At 48.3% G+C, this 22,278-nt stretch overlaps 1 protein-coding gene across 7 annotated transcripts in view; it reads left to right on the top strand.

Moving 5' to 3' along the window:
- The window catches only part of MN1 (MN1 proto-oncogene, transcriptional regulator), a 174,105-nt gene that overhangs the window by 26,902 nt on the left and 124,925 nt on the right, over positions 1-22,278 (top strand). The window contains exon 2 of one of the 7 annotated variants that reach the window (XM_076353326.1): positions 8,964-11,335. The exons of the other annotated variants lie outside the window; for them this stretch is intronic. Within the exon in view, the coding sequence (XP_076209441.1) occupies positions 8,964-9,148 (185 nt within the window). The 3' untranslated portion in view covers positions 9,149-11,335. Of the gene's footprint in view, positions 1-8,963; positions 11,336-22,278 lie in introns of those variants that run through there. 7 annotated transcript variants of the gene reach the window in all.

The raw sequence follows: 22,278 nt of genomic DNA, 5'->3' as shown, positions 1-22,278 counted from the left end.
CAGGACCAGGCTAGCAGAAAGCAGCACTGCAGCGCTGTAGTTGTGATGGGACCTGGTTTGCAAGAATTGTCTTTTATGTGAGAACCAAAACCCCGACATCAGCATCTTTGCAAGGGGGGCAGGCAGAACTCCCCTCTGTGGTTTGCCTATTTTGCAGTAAAGCCAGCCTGAGAGTTAATGTGTTAAACCAAAAAGAGGAACTGGAGGTAGCCAAAAGAGAGGAAGGATATGAGTTAAAAACAGTCCGTTGTCCCCGTGGCCATCTAGCAGGGCACAGGAGCTGGTGCTGTCCCAAGGTACGGAGCTTCTGGCTTCCCCCTTAGACACAGGGCTTACGTTTCTTCTCAGAGAGTCGTAGAGTTGGAAAGTAGTAATTTAAGAGTAACTTCCAGTGAAATAAATGGGTGTAGGCAGTTTCACACTTTCCTGTAAAGTCATAGACATGTGTTGCTCTCCTGCTGGGCAGTGGGCAGCAAAGTGTGTGTTCCCCCTTTCTTGTCTCCTCCCGGCAGGGTGGAGGGAACATGGTTTTTAAAACAGCAATGTCACTCTCATCCACACATCGTTTGTTCTGCATTTTCAAGGTCATGCTACGTGTAAGATGACTGCCACCTTTTCCACTGAGAGGGTTAGCATTTTTCCTACTTAATGGTGTTTTCACCAGTTTCTTCAGACACTGGCATGTGGCTAACAATCTGAGTTTGTCCTCAAGTGATATCCAGCCCGGCTTGGTGCTGGAGCTGTAGGGTAGGACACTGCAGTCTGACTGTAACCCTACAGCCGTAACAACAAACCCTTAACGCTGCCGTGGGTTTGGGCAGCCTCCTTGTTGTGGTATGCGCATCCTTCCATTGCTCCTGGTGAAAACAGGAGCATGAAAAGAGGTCAAGGGAGAAAAAAGAAAAATATGTATTCTCAGCAAGCACTCTGTGTCTCCTGTTATCTAAATTCTGTGCAAGCGAGCACTGATGGAGCTCCATGCCAGCTCTGAGACCACTGAAAGCAAAATAAACATCTTTGCAGCACAGGCTGATACATACTCCCTTTAGAGTCACAGGCACCTCCAATTAATCATGTTGTCTGTGGAGGAAGAGGCTTTGAGGATCAGAGGACGTTGCCAGACCTGATGGGCTGATGGAGGGGTGGGTAGCATTCAACGTTAGGGGTAAACGGGCTGTGTTCCCAGCCTGAGCGAGCAGGGACGGCCGTGCCTTGCCTTGCCTTGCCTTGCCTTGCCTTCAGGTGAGCGGTGTCTTGTCTATATGCAGCAAAGTCAAATGCTTTAATCCTGGTTTGTGCGATATATTAGTGGTATGGGACAGTGCTCAGTGCTGTGCGCACGTCTTTGACTAAAGAGCCTTCCCTCCTTTGTGAGAAAGGCTTTCACAGTGCAGCTCAGCTGGCTGGGTCTCAGCCATAAATCTATGGGCTGACCAAGCCAAATGACTTCTTGAAATGTTAATGAGTGAGATGTGGCCGATACCCTTGGGTTGGGCTATCTCTGCACAGCGCTCCTGGTCAGCAAGGAGGGGAATCGCCTCGTCCCCATTTCGGCTGTGCGTGTCATTACAAGTTCTTGGCATCATCTTAACCACGAACACTTCTGACTTCCTTTAATTTTGTTCATATTGGGGAGGGTAGCACCTTTAAGCATCTTACGGGCTTTAAAAATTGCACAGGTTACGCAAAATAAATGAAGGAGTAAAATCAGAGTAAGAGGAAGGTTTCAGTAATGGAGCAGATGGGGCTTTTCATTGAGCACCAGCAGAGTGGTTGGTGCTGCAGAGTCCAAAGCCAGAGACAGTCTTTGCCCCAAGGCATTTAAAATAGGAGAGACAGATCCAATCCAAAGCGGGGTACAGGTTGCCAGAGGTGAAGAAAACTGAAAGTGGTGCAAGTTTATGGAGTAAGCAGGTGGCAGGTGCCATGTTGGTGTTTATAAACAAATGCAAAACATGTGCTTACTTACACTCCTGGGTCAAGAAAATGCCTTGGTCCAGGATTTTGTTAGTGCTACAGCGGTGAGGGAGGAGATGGCTCATTTGTTTATCAACAGAAATGAACTAGTTGTGTTTAAAAATACAATTTTAGGAGTAGATTAATCTGTGGAGACTAGGTCCAGTGTGCAGGGAAACATGAAATGTTTTCAGACCTTATTTTTCTTGAAAACTGAAAAAGATGATTCTGTACTGTGTACAAATGCAGAGCTATGTGCCTGAACCAATATGTCAAACTGTCATGTGGGAGATTTGGTGAAAAACATCTTGTCCTAAGGGAATAATTTTAAACACTATATGTAGGTTTGCTGCCTCATAAGAGATCATTACTCAAATCTATTCCCTCTTATGGTAGCTCAGCCTCTGCTTAACGGAACAGAAGCCTATTAACGCATCCTTTAAGAGTGGTTATCAGATGGTATAGGGGAAACTGATCTCTGATCAGGGAATATGGTGTTTTTGGCCAAATCCTCTGTTTTAGCCTTAACAAGATCAGTAGCAATCCAGGGGCTTCACGCTCGGCTGGTCATCGAGGGCGGCAGCGGTGGGGCCATGCTGTGCCGGGCGGCCGGACCCTGGGCAGCGCGGGCGGCTGAGGCTTTGTCAGAGCCGGTGAAGAAGTGTAAGGGACAAGCCCTGGGGCAAGGAGCCGTTCCAGGGATCTTCACCTCCTGTTTGTCACTTCGGTCTCGCAGGAACGCTGAAATGTGGAGTGGAACCCATTCCCAACCAGACCCCTACCAGACTGTGACTGCTGTCTCGCTCCTGCTTGTCACTGCCTCCTGTTCCTTTTGTTGGTGGTAGTTTTGGCAAAAATGAGAGGAATGACATGAGCAGCACCTGAAGAGCAGCATAAACTCCCAATGCCTCTGTGTAGCATCCGCCGTTGCCTTGACTACACACCATCCCTCCCTCAATTAATCTCCTCTCTCACGAGACAATGCATGTAATGCATTCTAGCGTTGCAGGTGAACTCGTTTTTAATGTGATTAGCTTACCTAAAAATTGGGACACATCTGGGTTTGTGTAGCATTTGGTGGGGTCGTCATTGTTAAGAGAACGTTTTATCTTTGAAGAATGCATATGAAGATGGTGCATGAGGGAAGAGGCTTTACATAGCTTAACGTGAGCTAAGGAAAAAGAGGGAGTGAGAAGGAAGCTGGAGGGAATGAAAGTGTGTATACATGGTGTCTTCAGGAGTGAGGAGAGTGTCAGGATCTAATCTCACTAGAGAGAAATGGGTTTTTCCTGGGCTGATGTGAAAAAGCAGTCTGTGGTGTGTGTATTGAATTTTTTGATGGAGCAGAACTCCTCGTCTTCTCCCTGTGTCCCAGCTGCGGGCTACCAACGGTAGCTGTGTTAGTTACCATGCTGCCGTTAATGCTGTGTAAACACACAAACAGCAACCTTTTATTTTCTGAAGGCACGCGTGCCTTTGCAAAGTAGAGCAGAACGAAAGAGCAGCTTCCTTAAATGTGCAAGGTCAGAGCAGAGGATACGGGGCATGAGAGAAAGGCTGGGTGAGTCTTTCACGGGCTGTGCTTTTCTGTCTGTTAGCTTGTTTGTTTGGGACTTAACAATTGAGATGTGTTCGTGTGGGTAAAGCCTGATCAAAAGCTTAATGTGTAGCTTTTACCTAGAAGCAAACTTTAATATTATTTTTAAAATAAAAAAAAAAAGCCTTTTTAGTCTTTTGGGAATGTGAAGCTGTCTGTGTGTGCATCTGCCTCCGTAAAGGAGAGCAGCCTGGCGTTTTTTGTCTCAACTGCTTGATACAGTTCTTACCATTGCTTTTGTATGTTGTTGTAACTGATGAATGTTAGCAAACTATTCAGAGAATACTTTGAAATATTTACCTAAAACAGACAGTTTGAACTGCAATAAACAAACTTGCTGGAATATTGGCTGAACACAAGCACGTAAGGGCTGTGAAAATGGCCGGACTTAATTCACTTTCATGTTCCAATGAATGTTTGCAAATATTTCTTTGCCATAGCCACCCAGCTCTTCCAGATGTTGTGGCTGGCTCTTGGAAGTGCCTGTGTGCAAGCTGAGCTGATAATATTAATCAAACCTCTTGTTAACTTCCAGGGCATTCAGCGATTATTGCAGGAATTTTCTCTGCTGTGAGCAGTTTTGCACAGTTGGCTGGGGTACACAGTGGTGGGTTTTCCTCGTCTTTATCTTCCTCTGAAATACGGAGTATGGGTTGCTGCTCTGGACAGGATAATGGTAGGATGGGCCATTATAATCAAAGTAAAAGGAAGAAATAGTTTCCAGTGCTAGAAATTTAATCTCGATCCGTGCAGTAACTGGCTTTTGGGGCCACCACGATTTCAGCCGGTCGTGGTGTGTGAGAAGGTGCTGCCTCCGAGGGGCGGGTGCTGGGTGTGCCGGGTAGAGGAACTCCGCTGCGGTCGCAGGCAGCTTGGTGGCTTTTGCTCTGCAGGTGACTGTCCTCCCTGGCTTAACACCCACCATCACATACGGGAGTCGCGGAGGCTGCCACGGCCAGGACATGCACTAATCACAGCTTTTTGGCGTGAGGATACCATCACGGTTGAGCCGTTTCCAGACTCCTTTTGGTCTTTGGTCATTATTTTTTTGAGTTTCATGCCTTCCATGTGAACACGTTATGTGCTTACATATGACGTTTTATCTCTTATCTTTACTTCAACATTTGCCGTTTTCAAGCGGCACACGCTATCCTGCGAACCGGGTAGTTTTACTTGCATCTGTCCCAGGTTCTGTTGTGTCACGTCCTTTGGTTTGGAGAGGAAGTCTCCACCCAGACCATCTTGAGATCTTGGGTATGGAGGATGGCTCTTACTGGAAGGGTATTGCTTTCATTAATAACACAAATTTCTTGCAGTAGTTGCTAATAGAGGCAGTTGTGCAGTTTAAACATAATTTGTTTGAAAATTCCTTGCTTTCAATTAGGTGTACTTCATGACTGACAGTGATTTATCTGAAACTTGGCAACTGTGAGGCAATGACATGATGACACCATCTTGCATTACCTGACTAATTTTAACCTGCTGAGTCCCATCAGTCTCTACTAACAATACCCCTCAGGACTGTGTGCGCTGCAGAAGGCGGGTGCTGGGGCACTGCTGGTTTGAAGGAGGCAGAGAGACAGTGAGGAAGGCCGGTGAAACAGGTCTGCCGGGAGGGTATTACTGTTTTGGACAAGCATCAGGCAGTATCTCGTGCTTAAGAACACAATTCTCATCAGGTGGATCAGCACAACTTTAATTTTTTCATCCAAAGGGTTTTTTCAGAAAAGCATCATAGCTTTGTCAAGACAGAAATATTGGAAAAAAGTAAATTGCACTGAATATTTCCCTCCCGATTGGCTTTGAGAACGCTTGTGCCAATGCAAGCCTTACTGCAAGCTCTTACCCTCTTTTTGTTTTGGATTTGAATGCATCATTTTCTGTGCTCTTCAATAATAGACCAAGAGAGCTTGAGCTCCCACACAGTGGTGTTGAGTTAGGCATCATGTGGACAGTGGCAATCAGTATTAACTTTGCAAACTTAGGATCAGGTCCTGCTCACCTCGTTTACTTGGATTTTCCTCTGAGGCCGACGAATCCTGTTCGTCACTGCGGGATAGATTTTGCACTGATTCCTCTATCAGTAGTTTGCTTATGAATTTTATCCACAGCAAACATTTTAGAAATAATTTGCTGATTTACAAGTTAAATAAGCCTAATTTTTTATTCTTTAGATTCTTGTGGTGTATGAACTTCCTCACTTAATCATTGGCTGAGGACCTGATCCATTCTGGGTGTCAGTGGTGTCTGCACGGCCGATGCAGACATCGCTGCCCGCACCAGCACAGCGCAGTGAGCTCCGGCTCTGATCCCGGCCAGGCGCCCGGGCACGTGCAGCCGGGTGCTGGGTCCTGCTCTGGGAATGTGCTGGCTCTGCCTCTTCTGTCGGTGTCCTCAGCCGAGAGGCCGGTCTCCTGGAGCCCTGCAGTAAATGCTCCTTGCAGAAACACCACCGAGATCCCCGGGCCCCTCGTGACAGCAGTTCAGCAGTGGGACTCTTTCCTCTTTCTCTGCGGCAGAGGAAGAAAGCTGCTGTCACAAAGACTAATCTCAAGGCGCTGGCTTTTCCTGTGCCGAGACCAGCATGTCCTGTACGTTCAGGGAAACCTAAGAATAAAAAATATTGGGTACTGTGTGCATTGTAAGGGACGTGAACGAATACAAATAAGAAAAATGTTTCCCTTTCCCAATTCTCTGCACAATCCCATTTGGGTTTTAAACATTTTATAAATAAAAAGTTATCCAGGTATATTTACATTCAGGATAGTAAGTTTAAATTGAACGCTTCATCAAATAGCGTTTATTTAGGGAGTCTTTTTTTTTTGCCCTGAGATTTTCCCGAGGTGGCACAATAATGTCAGCTTGGGATTCACTGGTCCGCACTACCGCAGCTGCTAGCCGTGTGCTGGTGGAGCAGCCCCTGCTGTTCCCTGCCCTGCGCAGGGCTGCCGTGCCTGCAGAGTGCTGCCAGCGGACCAGGTCCGCAGCACAGATGTGCCCCTCGTGTTAGGGGCCGAGGTGGAAACACTCCCCTGGGGAGGTAAAAACGCTTGTTGCTCTTCAGAGGCGGGCGCAGACTGCGCAGGGGAGGGAGAGGGTCTGGGGTGTGGTGGGGCTCAGGGGTAACAGGAAAGAAGAGTAAAAGTTGCCCGCGTTGGAGCAAAGGCAGGCCGTGCTAATGCCGCCTCTGCCTGCTGAAACTCTGCGTTTGGGTATTATGCGGCAAACTCTGCTCTGTGCTTCAGCTCTGCTCCTCGGTACTGCTTATTTATCAAAACTGACTGAAAAAACCCCAACGCCAACTACAGGGGACTGCAGTCCACTTTGGAGTTTAGGGAACGTGAGCATCTTTGACCTGCTGATGTTGGATTCTTTATTCGAGCAGTGAGTGAGGGTATGCTCCAGAAATGCCAACCCAGAGCGCGGCTGTGCTAGGCTGAGGTGTGTAACGGAGCTTTGTGTTGATTTTGCACATGGTTGCACTAATGCAGCGCATGGCTGAGCAGGCAGCAGCACTGCTCTGGAGCCGTGTTCCTTCTCCCATTGTTTATAGCATCGTGTCCCCAGGTTCTAATTAGTTTCTCTGTATGGTGTTATGATACTGTTTTGAATACGAGCATCCCTGACATCCTGTAAGCCAGCATTAAAAGCATTTTCCAGTTTAAACCAGGGACTTCCAGACTAGTTTAAGATTATTTTTTAATATCACTGTGATCGTGTAACAAGCTGTTCAGTTCCTGTTTTGTATCTGGTGTAGCAGCTGGTTAAGTGAAACAAATACAACTCGCCCCGTGAAGTGTGGTAAACCTGCACTGCTCGGCTTTGTGGAACATGAGGAAGATGATGTGAAGAAAAGTCTTAAGGAGGTTAAATATTCACAGCCATTTTTTGGCATCTTTGGCATGCTCCAGCATCACCCTCAGCCCTGTGCGATGGGAACTCTCAGGGTCTATCAGAGCCATTACGGTCCCTGCATTAGCTAGTGCTGCAGCGGGTCTGGTCTCACCTCTTGTGCTCTGGGTGAACATGAGCGAAATGGTGTATGGGAGGAAATGCAGGCTGCCGGTCAAGAAGTTGGCTTTTTTGTCTTGCCTTGCACCGTTCTTCTATTTACTCACTGGTTTTATCCCACAAAAAGCCCTCCTTCCAGGGCTGGCAGGGGGGCTGTCTGCATCGGCTCGGGCATCCTCCCTGGCAGCAGCAGTGGCGTTCCTGGGGGTACGTTAGCTCCGAGAGGGTTTTCTGTGTTCCCGGCTGGCAGGCTGGCTCCTCCTGGGGAGAAGGGAGCAAGCCCCAGCCTGCGCCAGCCGCTGGGCTGCCCAGCCCAAGCCACGGTGGACAACAGCCGCTGCCTTGCTGTTTCAGAGGGTCTGTGAGAAGGGCCCCGTGGAGGGGCTGTTGAGGACGTGAGGAGTTAGAAGGCGAGGGCTGAAGTTTGGGGGGGTTTCATCTTTGGGGGTTTTTTGGTGATTTGACTACGAGCAGTGGAGAAGAACTAAAGAAGTGATTGATTTCAGCAAGGAAGAAGGTGATGAAAGAAAGATGTCCCTGGCTGCGCCGGGCAGGGAGAGGGCACGTGCACCAAGGCAAATTTTGAAGATGAGAAAAATATATTTGCGACAGAGAAGATTACTTGAAAGTATTAAGAATTGGAAGCAAGGAAAAATAATAGAGTGACAGTGGGAACGAGTCATGAGTACATGGTAATATACTTTGGAAGGAACAGTTCTAGCTACTCTTCATATTAACTATGAAATCCAGAGGAAAAAGGCCTGGGACATCGTTTAGGAAGTTTCAGTTAAACTCTCTAATTTCTGTGGTTAAAAGAAACTAATGGTGGCTTAAAGATCATACAAAGTCCCAAAATGAAGAAATTACAAGAAAAATGTTATCGTGGTGCTTCATTAAAAGAAGTGAACAGGGAGACCTGTGCCTGTAAGAGACTGACGATGGGAATGACCTGGAGGACACGGAGGGTTCGGGGCTTGTCTCCTGCTTGGGGAAGTTTCAGTATCGATTTCAAATAGTGGAGGGTGCACGGGGAGTGAAAACTCCCAGTTGTGCTACAGTCCAGGACACGCATAATCAGTCGTGTATACATCCCCAGCGTTCAAACGTATTGATGGCTTACTTTAAAACAAGTGCATGTGAAAGAGAATATTTTTGGTGTTTTTCTGGCACAGTGAAAAATCAGCCGGAGAAGCTTGCTGCGGGGTGGGAAGAGGGAGCTGTACCAGTGGCAGCAATGTCGCGTCCCTGAGCCGGGGGGTGCCATGGGTGCAGGAGCTGGGGCGTGGACCGGCAGGGCAGAGGCGGGTGCGGAGATGCTCTCCACATGCTGCCAGTTGTGTGAGTTGATGGGGTTGCATTGCACAGTTCTCCTAACGCTCTCTCTGTGAACCCTTTCCAGCCCACGACCTTCCCCCGAGCAAGACCTCGGCCACGGCGCAGACCGGCAGCCACCTGCAGTGCCTCTCGGTCCACTGCACGGACGACGTGGGCGAGGCGAAGGGCCGGACTGCGGTGCCGACGTGGAGGTCCCTGCACTCGGACATCTCCAACAGATTTGGGACTTTTGTGGCCGCCCTGACTTGAACAAAAGAAATTATTTTTTTTCTCTTTTTAATTTCAAAGGGCCGCTACTGCTAGGTGGACTATTTTTCTAGGTTGGTACCTGCTTAGTGGCATATGGACTGGAAAGGGTTAATTTAAAGTAAACCTCAACTTTTTTTTAATCTTCTGCCACAGTATGTTACCAGTGTTAACCCTTCTGCAGTTAGCACACTTTTGCTTAAGATTTTCCTGCTAGACCACTTTTTCCCATTATTCTGTAACCTTGGCATACATTTATAGATGAGGCCTTTTCCTTTTTCATCTCAGCGTATGTCCAAGTCACGTATGTCATAATAAGACAAAGATCCTCCTCCTCCTCCTCCTCCTTTTCTTCCTCATTTGCTTTGTTTTTCTTTTTTTGTTTTGCTTTGTTCAGTGCTTATTACAATGGTGATCCTGAAGAACAGCAGTTCAGGAATAAACGCCGGTTAAAGTGAAATGGTCATCATTATATTATATATTATATTGACACCCAGCTTTTGCCAGTCACATACAAACCAAACGGTTAATGCTCTGTTGAATATTCAGGCAACGAGCCTGCCCTTTCCTGAGAAAATGATGTTCTGTTATTAATAACGTTCAGCCTCGTTTGCTCTCCGCCTCCCCCTGCGAGGCGAGGACGCTCGTTCCTGTATTTACCTTGGTGAAGCCCAGAGACGGAGCTCTGTCATGAACGGGCTGGTTCAGACACAGCCGGGGAAGGTATAGAGAAGTTTTTCTAAATAAGTCTAACAGGAAGTTTGCTTAATAATTCAGAGTCATTATCTCCTCCACCGAACGCCCAGGCTCCCTCTCTGCTTGGAGGAGGAGCGGGGGGGGGGGGTGCTCCCCAGCGTGGCTGCAGCCTCCTGGTCCTGGTGATGCTCCCACGGTTCCCACTTTGTAACTGCTCTAGAAAAAAATCCCCCAGAGCCACCGCACGCCTTCTGCGTGTGCTGTCCCACGGCGTGGTGTCCCAGCGCAGGAGCCAGGGCCCGCGGCGCAGCTGGGGCTGGGTCCATCACCAGCTGTGGCCGGTGTCCCCAGAGCCCTGCCAGGCGGCACTGCCGCACCCTGCCCATTTTTCACCTGTTTTTAGCTGACGGAAGACGCTGTCGATCGGAAGCGGGGTCCAGCGTCCCGTGCGCTTGTCTGCGGGGTGCCCTGGCTCCCGCCACAGCCATCCCAGTGTGGTGGCAGTGGTCAGGGGACAGCCCAAGCGGGGGGATGCGGGAGGCTGTATGCCCAAGGTCAGCGTTTCCTAATCTGCCAGAGCAGGGAGACCCTGTGTTAGACCCCCCCCGAACTCATTCAAGGCCCCGTTTTTGCCACTCATTGAAGAACAGTGTTACTGGATGCACACAATAAAAGGAAAACCATACTTTCCTGCTCGTGATAGATAATACTCATTCGAGAAGAAAGTTGGAAGCAAACCAGATAAAAGCACAACTGACACGATGATCCGACACTCCTGTGGTTTTACGTAACGCTGTCCATTATTTGTGTATCCTCTGAGTACAGGAGTGTGAGCCGTCCCACCCCGCTCAGGCCAGCTCGCTTTCCTCTGCTCCCTGGAGCTTAATAACATCACTGGAGATTTAGGTTTTAGCTGTGAAATAAAGGTCGGCCTCTCTAGGGTTATTTATTACTTCTGTCAAGAATTCACAAAATGTGTCCCTCCTCAAGGGATGGAGTTTGAAGACTGCTTTGTATTTTATCTTCGATGATTGTGCTGGGCCTTTAATTATTTTGAAGTAATGTTCTCAGTAGACACCAATGGAGAGGAAATTCTGCCTAAAATGCCAATGGCACGGGGTGGTCTGAAATCCTCACTCTCGGTCATGTGTGGCTTCAAAGAGACTCACAGTGTTTGGAAATGTTATTTGAATGTGCTCTTATTAACCATGCATGGATTGATTTCCTCTTATGGGTCTGGTCAGTGACTTGACTTTGGATAAATTTAGATAGTTTTGAACCTTGATTTTCAGTATTATTTTACTTTTTATCGAAGCTGGAGCTGCCACGAGGATGAGGATTTTTGCCCATCCTGGAGCAATTGGCTGTGGAGCTGCCTCACGCCTGCCTGGTTTGGAACAAAAGGATGGGATGTTTTATACCTTCTGTAGGTGTGTGCACTACCGAAAGCTCGGAGCTCTCCCTTGTACCTGCAATAAAATACCACCATCCCCAGTAAAATATCTCCTGGTAGAATAATAATTATCAGCCCCCGCTCTGGAAGATGCTTCTTTGCCTGTGATTTCTTAAGTCCCGGTTCACCCAAATATGCGTTTAACTTTAAACCCTGTCTAGCAAAGCACTTGGGAGCTGCTGAGCTGCGGGGGGTTCTGTGCCTGCCGGAGCGGGGGTGAGCACCACCGTGGTGGGTTCGGTCCGCAGCTCCCACCCTGTCCTGGCAGCTCCTACCCGTTCCAGCTGGGTGGGTCTTGGAGTAACCCCAGTGAAACACATGCCTAGACATATGATACCGCGTTTCAGCACTTACAGCTGAAAATTTAGGAAGAGTTCATGGTCTGGTGGCATTCCTGTACTGGAGTGCAGCCCCGATGGCTTACTTCTTTGTTTTTAGTTTTTCCTGCTGCATTCAAGAGAACAGGTTTTTCAGGCTTCCTGAGGTCAGGGATGCACACCCTGTGCTACCAGGAAGAGACCTTTCAGTGAACGCTGCATCAAACATTTCAGATTGCTTTTAAAGAGAAATCCTCCTTTGAGTAGAAATGCAGTGACTCAGTTGGTCTCACCCACCCTTTTCTTCTGGTTTGCCCTCTGCAGCTTGTGCTTCTCTCCTGGAGTTGTTGTTCTCATCCACGCGGGACTTACTTTTTCACTTGCTCATAGAAATACAAAGTGGAAGCAATTCCTTAAAAACCAATGGAATCCTGACAGTTTTAAATCCTATGAAATGAGGAGGACGGGCTATACCGAAGCCAGGGGACGTGTCTTCAGCTGCCGAGCTGTACAGCGTGGAAGTGCGGGAGCTGTGGCACGCGGCCGCCGCTGGGTCTGCTCCCGCATGGCTGGCACTGCCGGGCCTGTGAGGTGGATGCAGTGGGAGGACGGGATTTTTAGATAGCGAGGAGTTAAAAACAGTGGTTGACTGTCTTCTGGGCCTTATTGTCCATGTAGTTTTGCTGAATAATACGGTCACATGCAATCCTTTTGCTAACCTCCTATCCATTCGATCTTGCTTAATGTAAGTGACGTTAGCAACTGAGCAAAAGGAGACGTTGCGAGCTCTACTCCGGGCAGCTGTTAGCAACGCCAGGACCAGCCTGCGCTTTTATGGTGTATTTGCTTTTTGCCAAAGATCAGAACAGAAACGGTACACATGACTGACCAGGACAAGCATCACTTCATGCTCATAACCTGGTGCATTTGGTACTGCCAACATATGCAGAAGGCTAGAGCTTTGTCACAAAGCTTGTGTTGCCTGCAGTGATTTCATTGTACTCATTTTCTCCATTAATTTGACACTGAATGCACCCATTATTTTTTTTTTTACATATATGAAATACCAGCATAGCCCTACATGGTAAGAATTGAAATGATTTAATTTTCTGAATAATAATACTTCCAACGGAAGCATGTTTGAGAGCTGTAGGTAAAAGCCGGCTGTGCAAGAGGTAAGTTGCACTCTTGTGGAGAGGGAAACTGAGGCACAGACAGCATCAACCCGAGCTGGGTCAAAGGCATGTCGGTGGCAGAGCTGAGCTGTACCCGAGGTCTGACCTCTGCTTGCAGCCCTCGTTGCTGAGCCGCACGGCTTGAGGCTTGCTTCCTTTGGAGGATGAGCCAGTGCAACAGAGAGTGAAATTTTATGAGCCACATGTTCCCCAAATAACTGGGTAAAGCCAGAATAACATAAACTTGCACCTGCTTGTCGTAGAGGGGCTTCCAGACAGGGGGGATGTTGTACCAAGAAGTCAAAGACCTGTGGTAAATGTGCCATTAAGATACGCACAATCTTTGCTTTGTATTGTGAACAACAGCTAAAATGCGGCTTCGCATTTGTTTCGGAGATTTCTCCCTGCCTTGCCTGGCGTTTTCGGTTCTCCCATGCAGCCCCGTGCCGCAGGTGGTGGGTAGGAGGGAGCCTGGACGTCACTCGCCTCCTGACCCAGCTCGCCGACTCCTTTGGTGTTTGTTAAAAGAAACTCTGCGCTTAGTCTTCAAGTTAAAATGTAGTAGCAGCAAACTGAGCAAAATCTCTCTTGCATTTAAATTGGGAGGAGCGATAAAATATCTCTTTGCCAAAAAAAGGAAAGAATAGGCCTTATTTATTAAATACTCTTGCAAATTTTCTCCGGATCGCTTTTTCCTAGGGTTACTAGTTCTCTGCTATTCTAGCTCGGTTGTTAGAGCATCAGTGAGAGAGGGTTTAGACTAATTTTTATTTAGTTACGGTGACTTTCATCAAATAGGTAAGGATTTCATTGTGTGGTTAGGGTGGAAGGGAATGAACATCAGAATTATGTCATCTGGGTCGTTTAGGGAACTGTTTCAGATACTGTATGTCTACGTGGTCATTCTGAGGCTGGCTGGCCTTCCCAAACCAGGAATCGGTATGAGGCTTCCAGGCACCAACAGTACGGCAAAACGTTCACACCTTTCGTAAGGAGGGACGGGGTAAGGTGAGCACAGGTCAGCGAAACGCGCCGGCTGCCGGGAGGGCGGGAGGAGGTGGGGGGGTGGGGGGGGAACGCAGACAGAAACAAAGCTGGTAAATTTTGATTATTTTTGTTAAGCTGCAGTGTAAGGTTTTCTCAACTACTAGATTCACAGCTGTTCAATGGATGGTGTGTAAGAGCATAACCCATTTTTATAGAATTGTTTCTCCTTTATTGCTTAAGGCTAATGGAGGAAATAGTCTAATTTTGTCTTAGAAATTCTCTATTAAAATTGTTGGTTTGAGTCCATCCGCTCATAGATTCTGACTGATGAAACTGCAGGCTGTGATTTCCGGCAGTTATAACTTTATCACTATTCACTACCCAAGAATATTACAGCTTTAAAACAGCCTTAAGCAAAAGGATGTTATTTCTTTGTACTAAATTTGGTTCATGGAAAAGAAAAAAAAACTCAAAACACTGGTAATCCGTACTGCATAGCAAACTCTTCTGAAAAATGTTATTGCACATGTAAAATATGAAAACTTGACTCTGCTGTGTGTTAGGCAATCCTGTAATCTTTTTTCTTTTTTCTTTTTTTTTTTTTTTGATTCTTGTTAAATTCATTTCTTAAATGCTTGGTTGGAAGACTGTGACAATAGCTCATGAAATTGAGTGTTATTTTTCTTTTTTTTTAAATATGTAAAGTGCAGTCTTCTGTATTCATGCATATTGTACATATCTGTATATGTTTTACTGAGCAACTAAATAACAATAAATATGATGTTAATGGTGGCTATTGTATATTTCATACCATGTTTGTTTATTTTTGTAGTAAGTCCTTTTTCCCCTAAGATGTGAAGAAGTGAAACAATACTATTCACATACAGGTAAACCCTGGGCCTCGCGATGATCGGTACAAATTTTGCCTGTGATCTGGGGAAATCCTCACTTACAACTGGCTTCCCTCGCTGACAGGGCTGTCAGGCAGAGCCGGGTGACCGCAGGAAGGTGTGGGGATGCAGTTTGTTCCTGGCACTCCTAGGCTTTGCAGATTCCTCTCTGCTTGCAGTAGGGTGACCTTCTGCTCCGGCAGCCTGCCGCCGCAGGTCCCCGGGAGCTCGTGGTGCAGCCCCGCAGCCAGATCCAGCCCCTCACTCCTGGTTCAGGGGGTGACGGACATGGAGGTCGCGAAGGTTGGAACTAACCAGAGCGATCACAAGCGTCTTTTTAGCTATAGTCACTCCTCCTCTGATACAACAGACAGCAAATCCATGAGGTTTGCTGAGCTACCCCGTCTGTAGTAAACGGGGCTCAATGAGGAAAGAGAAACCTCCCCAGGAGCAGCAGCTGAATTTTGAGGAGGCTCCTCCCGGGGTTCGGAGGATCCCTGGTACAGGAGGAGGTTCCTCCTGGCCTTATTGTAAGCCGGAGTGCTGGATCTTCCACAGCACTTCTTCTGGCAAGATTTTTGAGCTGAATTCTGTGAAAAAAACTAAACAGGCTAGAGCTCTTACCAAGATTCTTAAAAGTCCCTTCATCTCTGTTATTCAAATTTCAAACTCTTAATCCTTTCACATTCCTGCGAGTTTTCCAAGGAGTCCTTCAGGAGAAATGTCGTATGGTATTTTCCAAAGCCAAAAAAAAAAAGCGCGATAGCCCAGGCAATGTTCAAACACGTCGTTTTTGAACTGAAGAAACAACCTTCCCTATCGTTCGTACTCGCAGGAAACACAGAAGCGGTATTTTTTTCCATTTGTTCAGCATGCGCGGAGGTGCAGAAAGCTGTGGAGCGCTTGCAGCACAGCGCTGCGCTTTCTGGTGTGCAACATGACAGGATGAGCCGCTGCGTCTCCCGCGCAGCCGGCGAGCTGTGCCCGCGTCTCACCAGCATTTCCCTATGCCGAATTAGTATCTGGTAACTCATCCGTAATGCATCAAAACATAAACAAAGTACCAAGACATTGTATTCCATTCGATCCCTCTACATTTTTTTGTAACATTGAAAGCACAAATGGAAAAATGAAACTGTTTTGAGAGCCGTTTCAAGTCAGTTGAAGGAGAAAGCTTTGCTTAATTTTCAAACCATGCTTTTAATATTCTTGAAGGGACGAAACAATGTATGGAAGAGAAGTATAATCTGCTTTAAAGATGTGAGCTCACCTCTCATGTTGGCTAGGTATAGATAGAGGTAGCAGGCAGAAATTTGTTAACTTTGGCTATAAAAAGCTATTTTGTTTTGAAACGTTCTCTCTTATTAAATCTGGTAATTGTATGTTAGATACTTTGTAACTCTAGCTTTAAAAATAACTAACTTGCTTACTTTTGTTCTGTATGCAACCCTTCTGAGAAGTAAATCTTCTATTTTCACAGCTTTTTGCTCCTTGCTGTGTTAGTAATGCGCATGTTTTTCCCCAACTTTCAGCTCAAAACCATTGAAATTATTGAAATTACGTTTTCAGTATTGGTGTTTTTTTAAGTTTGGACTGCTTTTTGATCCTGAGAGAGAAATATAAGCAGCATTCCTGGCAGCTGCACAGTTCCTTCTTTGCAGTGGAAACCCACAGAAGATGAGACCTTCCCCTCGCCCCATACAGCCACCGGTTCCCCTGCAGGACCAGTGCCCAGTTTGGCGGCAGGGAGCTTCTGGTGTTCCTCATTCCCACCGGTGGCTCCTGACCCCTCTCCAGCCCGTCCCCAGAGACGCATGCGGGATGGTGACCCCCTACGTTGAGACCGTTAGGACCCTCTCAGCTGCTGGGTATTTGAGACGTTCGGTGCAGCTTCAGTCTCAGCCACTTTGCCCAAACGCTGTCTTGGGATTCTCTGGGCCGTCCTGCTCGCCTTGGTGTGCCCTCTCTCTGTTGCAGCATTTCTCCTTCTCCTCTTGTCACCTGTGGCTCTGGAGTTTGTCTGGAGGGGATGGACCTCCCTGCAGCGTGGCCGTGGCTGGAGCTGCCTCGGTGCTGCCTGGCAGCTCCGCACCCGGAGCCTGCCCCCCCCCCCAGCCTGCGTAACACGGCGCTGCTCCTTTCATTGCCCTAGTTATTCCGGTAAAACCGGCCATGAGCTCTGTTAATAGTTGGATTCACGCGGCTCCTCCGGTGCGCGATGGCCATTTCTTGACAGCCAGAGCTGCCTGTGTGCAAAGGCTCCTTTTGCTGCTGCCAGCAGCCAGCGCTGCCCCTCCTGCACCAGCAATGCTCCTCTCTGAGCTCCTGGCTCCGAAAAGCCAGCAGGAGCTCGCTGTTTGCTGTGCTTCATGTTAACAGATGAAAATAAACTGGTTGGTCTTTGATTTCCTACTCTTTGTGCTGGCTCTACTTGTCGTCTGGTAACGTTTGTGACCTCTGGTGATGCTGGCACGGTGCTTGCTTACCCCAAACACTTGCCTTCGTGCCCGGTGCTCTGTGCTCAGAGGCTCGTTCCTGGTCAGTGTTAAGCAGGGATTATAGTTTATTAACTAAAGAAAAGCAAGTAGTTGGTGAGAGAGCTTTTATAGTTCTTGCTCTCCTAATCGTTGTTCTCTGTGCCCTGAGACTGTGCCGAGAGTTGAAGTCTGGCTGTAGCCGTGTCTCTTTTCCCAAGCCATTTAACTGATTTAATTATGTCCTTTGAGTTATTTTCTGCACGAGGCTTTGGCATTCCAGTCACGGAGGAGACCCTATAAATATGTATTGTATGTTCAGCAGTCAGGGATCCATCGGCAGCGCAGCTGGATCCCATGTGCCGAGATCTACCCGGCCCCTCTGCAGCTACCCGGCAGTGCCAACAGCCGGGAGCATGAGTAGCCGTGCGGCAGCCTGGGCAGCTCTGCCCCTGCATCGCCAGCGTGCGTGCTTTTCAGCGGGGCGGGTGCGAACATGGCAGAGCACTCGGCACGGCTCTCGGACGGGTTTGGCTATTAGGAGTTAGAAGCTGTTTGCCTGCGGAGCCTCGCCTCCGAACCTCTCGGGCCGTGGCAGGAACACGCGTGTCCGAGCCAGGGCAGAGCCACACACAGCAAAGATGGACAGAAGCGTGTGTTGTGTTGCTGTTTGTGGGCTTCTGTGTGTGACTCCAGAGTCATTTAAACCCCCTTTTCCCAGGTTGTTGTCTGTACTAGCTGCTTACAGACTGCTGCTGGTTTTATGAGAGTATGGCAGAAGGCATCGCTTTCCCTGCAAACCAAAGTAAATAAACACAGGAATGAAAATTTGGGTCATTGACATCCTTTTGGCTGAGAAACTTGTTAGAAAATGGAATTGTGATGGGTTTCTTTTAATATGAATTGAGTATTTCCAAAAGTCTCCAAGCTACATGCCTGAAGCGGTTACTTTCCTGCCTGGTGACCAGGATCTGTAGCCTCCCCAGCAGTTTTAGCTTGATGGCCAATAACATCACATATATTTTGCCTGTAAAATGTCTGAAAACTCTTTGCTCAGGTAATCTCTGTAACATTGTGCCTGCTGGGCAGGGGTGGAAATAGAGGTGATATCTGTTCTGAGCTGTCCTTCTTTTTGAGACATTGCCAGAGCTTATTAATGATAGTGCAGAAAGTGGAGGTGACAAGACTTGAAGAAAATCATTTAGGTCATCTTTGGTTAATTAGTGCAGGATTGCTCCCTGTTCTCTAATTCCCAGAGCTCTGACCAGCACAACTAAAATTGACAGAGCAGTGGGGGGGGTCTTAACCTTTTAGTTAAAAAAAATAAAAACAACCAACCAAACAACCCTTTATCCCCAGCTGTAGAGTGGGGATAATGTTCAAAGTGATGGAAGGGGAAAAGAGCCCGCCGGCCGTACAGGCTGCGCTGGAACTACACCACCTTTTTTCCAGCCCTTGCAGACAGCGGTGGGTTTGTGCATCTGCAGAGCCCAGGCGGGTGGGCGTGCAGGGAAGCTCCCCGCAGGACCCCGGTGGCCTCTGGTCCTGGGACGGTGCGTGGCGCATCGGTGGGGTGCGGGATGTGGGAACAGAGGCCCCTTCACGTTCTCACTTGGCCTCGGACGCGTAGTCACTGCAAGGCCTGTAAGCCATCGCTTAGCCTCATTATTTCCTATTATATCTTGCTTATATCACCACCTGTAAAACTGGCACACGGGAAAAACTGTGAGTCCTGGTTAATGTTTGCTGTGTCCTTTTAGGGACTAATGTTATTAATCCACAGACAAAGAAGCTGTTGAAATGTCACCCTAAATTTGATGTTAAAACATTAATTTCAGCGTCTTTCTCGAAGCAGAATTTGGTGTTATGAGGGCTCATGTCCTGCTGAACCATCCTCAAGGGTTTGTAATGCATTGGGGTTAACTGGCGGAGAATATTCAGCGCTGAGCTTCAGGAGGTGGGAACTTTTCTCAATTTCCTTTTATCCTCTGCAAAATGCCCCTCTCTCCCTTCCCCCTTTCTCCCCCCCACCCCCTTTTCTCTTTATAAAGCTGGAATTCTTCCAGACTCTGCTCTGGGCTTGCAAGAAAACTTTACTGTGTAAATTTGCTCTTTGTGTTGGGAGTCCTTTGTTTAAACAGCATTGTGAGCTTGCTGGGGAGGGATGGAAAGAGGGGGAGCTGGGAGGAAGAATTTGAAAAGCCCTGACCCCTGATGAATAAAATCCAGCACATTAACACATTCTTCAATAAATTCATGATTGCAGATAAGGTGGGAGTCCCCAGGGCCGGGCTTTTCATTAACCCCCTGCTGGCTAACCCAAACAGACGGCAGTGTTTTGTTAGCGCGCTAGGACAAGCAGACCCCTTTTGTGGCGGAGGGGCCGAGTGCGCATGGGGAGATCTCCTATAGGAAGCCAGGTTACAAAATGGGACTCTATTTCAGAACAAACTCCTTTTGGTTAGTTTGATGAGATTACAGAAGGGAAAAGGCTTTAACAAGGGACTTATTGAAGCTAAGTAACTGTTCTGAATACAGTGAGGACCAGGGCAGAAAACATACGATTCCCAAGTAAATAGGCGCCTCTACAGTATGGCTAAAACAACAAAGCTGGACATGCTCAGCGTGGTTATTATGTGGCGTGCGGGGATGCTTGGAGGCGTGAACACGTGTGGGACTCCTGCGATAACCTGCGCATGGCACCAGGCGCGCGGCCCAGCACCGCCGGCCAGAGCTGCTGCAGCGCCGACGCGTCCCTTCGTGCCGCTTAGCATCCACGCGCCACTCTGGGCCGCAAAGCGGTGTTCGTTCGTTCCTTCGTTCATTTGTTCGCAACGGGCCGTTTAACCTCCGGTAGACTCCGAGCTGTGAGGGTGCCGGTCCAATGCTGCATGTTGTCATGGCGGAGGGCTGGCGGGGCTTGCCGCTCCCTGTGCCGCCTCCCGCCTGCACAGGCCTTGGTGTCACCCGCAAGCACAACGCGGCGAGCCAGGCTGGTGTCCCTGCTCCTGCTGGAGGATGCTCAGGTCCCCTCCTCGCTGCTGCCGGCAATCCTGCGCCCTGCTAGGAGTGCTTGGCTAAGCTTACGTCCATTTGTTCCTGCGCTGGGATTACCCTTTTGCTTGAGTAACTGCTCTTCCTAGCATTCATCTATCCAATGCATTTGTACGGAAGAGCTGTGTCCCTTCTCAGCCGTCGCTGTGGGGCACGAGGTGAGCGGGGCTGTTTGTGCCCCTGTGCCCCCGGCACCCCGCTTTGCCCTGAGAGCAGCTGCCCAGATACGGCCGGCGTCCCGGCCAGCCGCACTGCACTCTGCAGCATGCTGGCGTTGGAGAGAGGGGCCGGGACACATGCACTATTTCCACAGTGCGTGTTGCACCTCTTGCAATGTTTTAGGCTTTGAAACCTTATTTGTTCTTCTCCTTTCCAAATGGAAAGCCTACTCAGGAAATATTTTGCTTTTGTGGAGACCTATCCCCAAAAATGCCTCCTTCCCATACTAGGAAGGTCTTCTGGGTTGTTTATTAGAATATTTGCATTTTTAAATGGTCTGAATTCTGTGGCTTGTGCTCCCAAGTCTTGGTCTGCCCAGCAACTCAGAGTATCACTCAGCCCAAAGAAATGTGTTTTAGGATGAAACCCAGAAAAATCATGAGTTTGTCTGAGGTTCCTGCTGCCTGCCAGTAATAATGCTGTGCCCTTCTCAGGCTGCGTTGCACGAGACTGCCCATCTCCCTGAGAGGTAACGTGCCTGGTGGTAGACTCCCAAGCCTTTCACAGAGCAGCTCATGCCCAAGTCAAGTGAATCCTGTCCTTCGGGAATAAAACCAGGTGTGCTGCATGGGACCCCGGCATACCTGCACACAGAACCAGCTGCACTCTGTTGCACGCCCCTCCTGCGGACGATGGCCGCTTGCATGTCCTGCCAGCTGCTGGAGACAGCACTTCTGCACGAGGGCTTTGCAGCGCTGAAGGCTGGAGGCTGCAGGCAGCGTCAGCCCTGGCAACTCCTACCTTCTGACTTTGCAGACCTAGCCTTCTTCTAATGCTGCTTTTTGGTGTGCAATTTCATTTAGGTATGATATATAATTTCAAATTATTTCCCATTGCTGCTAACAGAAGCATTTTGTTAATCTCCATGCAAAATAATTCCTCTCTTCTAGAGGAACTGAAGGTGTTCCAGACCTGACTGTGCTCCTGGCCCCATCAGCATTGCATCTCCTCTTGTAAATGCAAGGAAACACCACGCACATACGTGGTTGAACCTTCCTAGGGAAAAGAGCAAGGCATGAGCTATCCTTTCCTGCAAGCTCCTTGCCCTGCTCATGGGCAGGCCCACGTGTACAAGAGCCATTCCTGCAGCTCCAGAGAAGCCAGCCCAGTCACGGGGGGGACCAGCAGGGTAGCAAGGCTGTGTGGGGGTGTGAGCATTTTGGGTCAGGGAGATCTTGGCTCCCCCTGTGTCATGGCGGGGCTGGGAGATGCTGGATTTGGATTGCGGCACTGCTCGTGCCCCTGCATGTTCCTGGTAGAGCCTCAGGCTTTGTGCTGTGCTCCTCACCTGCTCTGCTGGTGGCTCTCTGGCGATATTGGGGAAACGGTCAACGATTTAAGCCTGAAATCCCTTATAAGCAAATACCACATCTGCTGTGGCCTTCTCTCCCAGCAGCACTGTGAGCAAATGCGACAGGGGCTGCTTTTCAGTCTGTTTTAAACTATTTAAATTTCCAAGATTAATAAAGATAGAGAGACGTGTGTTACATTTGTAATTAAATCGAACGATCTCAATTCATGGACCCTCAAGGTTCCTTATTCTTGATGTGGTGAGATTAGGAATTGCCAGTTTCCCTAATTAACGGCTGATACCCTCAGCTCTGAGATCTCCCTGCATCTGGCATAATGCTCTGCACGGGTTTCGGCCTGAAATAACCCCAGTGGCTTGTGCTGTGTGTGAATAACCTCCTAAACGTGTTTGCCTTGTAAGCTTGATACACCTTATCAAGGCTCTTGCTTACAAGCCCTAGTGAAGGCAGCCCTTTGTGTTGAGAGATTACTGCTGCTTCAATGCAATTTAATATTTTACCATTGCTCCATCTCATCGACAAGAAGCACCTGGAAGAGGAAAAACCTGGTTGTTTGGG

This window comes from Aptenodytes patagonicus, chromosome 15 (genome assembly GCF_965638725.1).
Source record: "Aptenodytes patagonicus chromosome 15, bAptPat1.pri.cur, whole genome shotgun sequence".
In the NCBI taxonomy this organism is placed as follows: Eukaryota; Metazoa; Chordata; class Aves; order Sphenisciformes; family Spheniscidae; genus Aptenodytes; species Aptenodytes patagonicus.
This window is presented reverse-complemented; position numbering and strand designations above follow the sequence as displayed.